The sequence below is a fragment of the Lupinus angustifolius genome, unplaced genomic scaffold (assembly GCF_001865875.1).
Source record: "Lupinus angustifolius cultivar Tanjil unplaced genomic scaffold, LupAngTanjil_v1.0 Scaffold_165_4, whole genome shotgun sequence".
Taxonomy (NCBI): domain Eukaryota; kingdom Viridiplantae; phylum Streptophyta; class Magnoliopsida; order Fabales; family Fabaceae; genus Lupinus; species Lupinus angustifolius.
In genome coordinates this window covers 1-5,444 of record NW_017726238.1, presented here as the reverse complement: position 1 = coordinate 5,444, position 5,444 = coordinate 1, and the positions used below count along the sequence as shown (strand labels likewise).

At 34.7% G+C, this 5,444-nt stretch overlaps 2 protein-coding genes across 2 annotated transcripts; both read left to right on the top strand.

Annotated features, from left to right (window-relative positions):
* Positions 1 to 3,158: 3,158 nt before the first annotated feature.
* Positions 3,159 to 3,860, top strand: LOC109340366. The gene has a single exon (XM_019578043.1). The coding sequence runs from the start codon at positions 3,159 to 3,161 to the stop codon at positions 3,858 to 3,860; it is 702 nt and encodes a 233-aa protein (XP_019433588.1).
* Positions 3,861 to 4,444: 584 nt separating this feature from the next.
* LOC109340365 (serine/threonine-protein phosphatase 7 long form homolog) lies at positions 4,445 to 5,430 on the top strand (the record flags this gene model as incomplete). Its single annotated transcript, XM_019578042.1, has 2 exons — positions 4,445 to 5,241; positions 5,346 to 5,430. Coding segments are annotated over exons 1-2 (882 nt in total), but the record flags the coding sequence as incomplete, so codon positions are not given.
* Between the last annotated feature and the right edge of the window lie 14 nt (positions 5,431 to 5,444).

Genomic DNA, 5,444 nt, shown 5'->3' with positions numbered 1-5,444 from the left:
AAGAATTATAAATGTTTCTTCGATATAAATTAATTGTTTCTAAACATATTATAAGTTTTCTTTTTACCAAAGATTCTTATTTTTATTTCTCTGGCTCAGTACAAAAAGAAAAGTAGAAAACACTAATGAAATGTTTAACTTTTCCCATTCTATTTTATCTTTTCGTTTCCCTAGAATTTGTCCACTTTCATTTCTGAATAATGTGCCAACCTTTCATATTCTATTCTACTTCCCTCTTTCCCAACCTCTCTCTAATTATCTCTCTAAAAAAAATACTCCTTCCATTGTTAACCTTATTGTTAAGGTTTCGGGTGAAACCAGACAGTTTTGGGACAAAAATGGCTGAGAAACAATGGAGACGTGACAGAGGATGGATCTATGAAATGATGAAGATGTGTATGGATACACGACGAAGACTTGACGACATATGGATTTGTGAGACAGAGAAGGAAAAAGAAGAAAACGTGAAGAAAAAAGAGGATTTTTGAAGAAGAAATGTGTGAAAGGCTATGGCCTTTTTTTGTGGGGAATATGTCTGGAAAAAAGTCATTGTCTTGGCTAGAACTGTACAAAAATGTTTTGTGCATGAACCAGTCGGTTCAATAACTACTTGACTGGTTCTCCGGTTTCAACCAAAACTGTTTGGTTTGGTCTAGTTTTAACCAGTTCTAATGCTCATCTGGTCCGAAGATTGTGCCACGTCGGGTAGGGCTCCCGTTCGCCTGTTTTCCGGTCGAACCGGCTGATCCAATTTTAATATTATTGCAATTTATATGTTAATCGTTATTGGTTATTAAATAATGTATTAAACATAAACATTTTATAAATATAAATATTAATGTATTTATTTTAATTTAGTTATTTAATATTATTTAAGTTTAAAAAATATTCAACGCTTAATGTAATTTTGCTAACATTAGTACTATATCATTTACAATGTGTTAATCATTACTAATTCTTAAATAATAAAAATAGTTCACATAAATAATAAAAAATCATCGATTGTGTGAATATCTATACTATTCTATAAATCCAAAATTCTTTTTAACTACCATGGAGTAATTTTCTAATTCCAATTTTGCCCTTATTATAAGCTAACCTCCTTCCAAACTTTTATTCCCAAATTTAAAACTACTTCTCTAATGTTGAAATTGCATTTTCTTTCCCCACAATAACAAACTCATTTAACACATCTTCTCTCCCATTAGAAAAAATCATTCATTGAATGACAAACATTATCTCAATCCAATGTGTCTTCTCTAAAACCACCACAAAATGCCATGGAACCTTCGTTGAGTCCCTCACTGTTGAGAAAAAATTACCGGGATAGTGTAGTTTGACTACACTATCCCAGCTTTGGTGCACCTTTTCAATTAATTACGGGATTGGGGTAGATTTTAGTGGATCTCGTGGACCAGATCCACGACTTTGGCAAAGTCATGGACCCCATCCACGATTTCCCTGGAAAGTCGTGGACTACATCCATGATTTCCCTGCAATGTGTCAGGTCCCTGTAAGTTGTGGACCACATGCACGACTTTCATGGCAATGTCGTGGATAAGGTCCACGAGATCCATGCAATATCGTGGACCTCGTACACGATTTCCAAGCTCTATATATATTTCCCACCCCGAGTGTAAAACCACACTGAAGGAAGAATTGAACTGTATAAAAAAATTGCATCATACTGGAATTGAAGAACTCTGCATATTTAAGGTAACTTCTAATTGTTTAAATTTTTTTATATCTTTTATTTTATATATAATTTTACGTGTTACATTTGTTTAAATGTAAATATGTTTATTTTTTTACTCTATTTTATATGTAGATGGCAATTATTAGAGATATTGTTAGTGATTTTAGTGATGAGGAGGACATTGAGCTTTATGATGACGAGGATGATGATGTTCAAATTACCACACATGAAGCAGTTAGCGTAACATATCATAATTCTTCATCTTTTTTCGTTAACATTGATCATCAATCTGGACAAGATTTTCCATATAGAAGTACTAACATAAGTAATGATATAGATAATGAGTTATTTGTTGGTATGCAATTTGAATCAAAGGAGGCAACAATAAATGCGGTAAAACATTTTCATATTAGAAATTCTGTTGATTACGTTGTGGATGAGTCTAGGCCAGATAGATATGTTGTAAAATGTAAATATTATGGTGTTGGGTGTGATTGGAGACTTCGAGCATCAAAAAGTTTGAAGCGTGATATTTGGGAGATTAGAAAAATTAGTGGAAGACACACTTGTGTATCCACTAATATTTCACAAGATCACACGAAGTTGAACTCATCTTTCATCGCAAACTGCATTGTGCAACTAGTATCAGAAGATCCTGGTATACCAATCAAAGCATTAGTCAAGGAAGTGGTAACTCGTTTCGGTTATACAGTGACATATAGGAGGGCTTGGACTGCTAAACAAATAGCAATGACCCAAATTTATGGTGATTGGGAGGAATCATACAAGGAGTTACCTCGTTGGTTGAATGCTGTTCAATATTATGCACCAGGTACAATTGTAAGATATTCAGCATCTAACCTTGATGAACATAATACTTTAGTTATTGATAGGGTGTTTTGGGCTTTCAAGCCGTGCATTGAAGGATTCGGTTTTTGCAAACCAATCCTTCAAGTTGATGGGACGTTTTTGACTGAAAAATATACTGGAACTTTGTTAATAGCTAGTTCCCAAGATGGTAATAGACGTATATTTCCAGTAGCATTTGATGGTTTTTCTACAATCTTCGGACATATGTTACCCCACAACCAAATATTTGCATTATATCAGATAGGGGTACAGGTTTATTAGGTGCATTACGTACTGAGCTCCCTCAATGGTGTGATGGTCATTCTGTATATTGCATCCGCCATGTTGCTAGCAATTTCAACAAGGAGTTCAGAGATAATGATCTGAAAGAAAAAGTCATTGAAATGGGTTAGTGTTGAAATGAATGTCAATTATTTGAAACTTTTGTATGTTGGATTTTTGTGAATATTTTTGTACTTGTTGTAGGCTATGAATTGATGCGGCCAAGATTTGAGAGAATGCTTGCTGTATTACGTCAAAAAAACTCTAAGGAGGCAGCGTGGTTAGATAAAATCCCAAAAGAAAAATGCACGCAATCATATGTTACGGCCATATGACGACGAATTTGGCTGAATGTGTAAATGCGGTTCTGAAAGGAGCAAGGGCCTTGCCCATTACTGCACTTGTTAGAGCAACATATCATAGACTGAACTCCTGGTTTCTACACCATAGAAATGAAGCAAATAACATGATCAGGGCGGGTCATGTTTATTGCGAAGAATTGAGTAAGGTGATTAATGAAAATAATCGAAAAGCTACTAGCCATATTGTACGAAATTTTTCGAGGGATTCAGGAGTGTCGGAAGTCGAAGTTGCTAGTACCGGTGGTAGTCGATACGCAAGAGTATACACAGTTAGATTAATGGACAACTGGTGTGATTGTGGGGAATTTCAATCACTTAGATTGCCATGTTCACATGTTATTGCTACTTGTGCATCATTGAACTTAGACTATGGCCAATTTATATCACCGATTTATAGGTTAGAGAACTTACAGAAGGTTTATGGACATGAGTTTCAACCCATTGCAAATGAAGAATATTGGCCTTCTTACTTAGGTCCAACGTTCATTCCTAATCCCCTTATGCGTAGGAACCGTACTGGAAGACCAAAAACTACACGTATACACAATGAAATGGATGATTCTCAGTCCCAACAAAGTAAAAAATGTGGGTGGTGTAGGAGTGAAGGACACAATAGGAAGAAATGCCCTTTTAGAAGTACCGAAGTTGGACAAAGTTCAAGGCAAAACTAAGTGATGTAATATCCCACTTTTGTGTGATTTTGAAATTTGTAAAGATGTGCAATGATGTGTAATTATTTGTAATTTTTGTAATTTTATAATATGTGTAATACAAATTTTTGTAATTTTATAATATGTCTAATACAATTGTGTACATATCCATTAACACATCAATTTAATATACACTTTCTAAATATTATTCATTAACACACATCAATTTAAAATACACTTTCTAAATACAATCCATTAACTCATCAATTTAATACACACTTTCTAAATATAATCCATTAACACATCAATTTAATATAAACTTTCTAAATATAATTCATTAATACATCAATTTAAAATACACTTTCTAAATATAATCCATTCAAATGAATTTCAAAATTTCAAAATAAATTCGGAACTACAAATTCAAATTTCAAAAAAAAACACAACACATAAATACATCAATAAATACGAATTAAAAAAAACGGAAAAACAGAAAATTTAATGAATTGATCCCTACCCCACCTTCATTTTCACACCTCACACCAAGCTATCCGAAATTCCTAAATTCCTACTTTCTCTTATTTCCCGAAAATTCTTCTCAAAAAATGGAATATATTGGTCCAGGTCCAATTAACCCCTCCCTTCTCACCCTACAAAAAAATAATGTATCCACCAACATTTGGAATGGTGGAGAAGTGACTTTTCGAGCAAGGTACAATTTTTGGCAAAAGTTACCTTCTGCACCCGTGTTAGAAGTTATTCGTAACACGGAATTTGGGCATATACTCGATATTGGAACAATCGAAATCAACAACCATCTCATTACGACATTAGTTGAGAGATGGAGGCCGGAGACTCACACCTTCCATCTACCTGTTGGCGAGTGCACAGTAACTCTTGAAGATGTCGCATACCAACTTGGTTTGCCAATAAATGGAGCTCCTGTTACTGGCGTTACAAGTGCTAATTGGGAAATGATTTGTCTCAACTTGTTGGGTGCAATCCCAACTGACAAACAAATTATGGGTCAAAGAATCCAAATGAGTTGGCTCGACTCAACATTTGCGGTTCTACCACCACATGCTGATGATGTTGTTATTGAGCAACATGCAAGAGCGTTTATATTACGCATGATTGGAGGCTTCCTCATGCCAGATACATCAGGATCACGAGTCCACCTGATGTATCTCTTGGAGGACTTGTCACAAACGTTCCAATATAGTTGGGGTTCAGCGGTATTGGCGTGTCTATATCGTGGAATATGTCGTGCGGCACTCATAAGTCACCAAATTGAAATCGATGGATGCTTGCATTTACTACAGTCATGGGCATATGACCGTATACCAATGTTAGCTCCAAGAGTACACAACAACGACTCCCAAACTTTCCCTTTAGTTCAAAGGTATATTTTTTTCCATTAGCTTATTAAAAAATATTTTTTTCCAAACTTTTATTTTGTTTCAAATTATTTATCTAATAATAACTACCAATTACATGACATTTTAGTGCGCAACATCTAATCATCACCAACATCCCTGGTCATGCAACGAACATAATACGGTCAATGTTGGATCGCTTGCGCATTGATCAGGTAATTTCTATAAA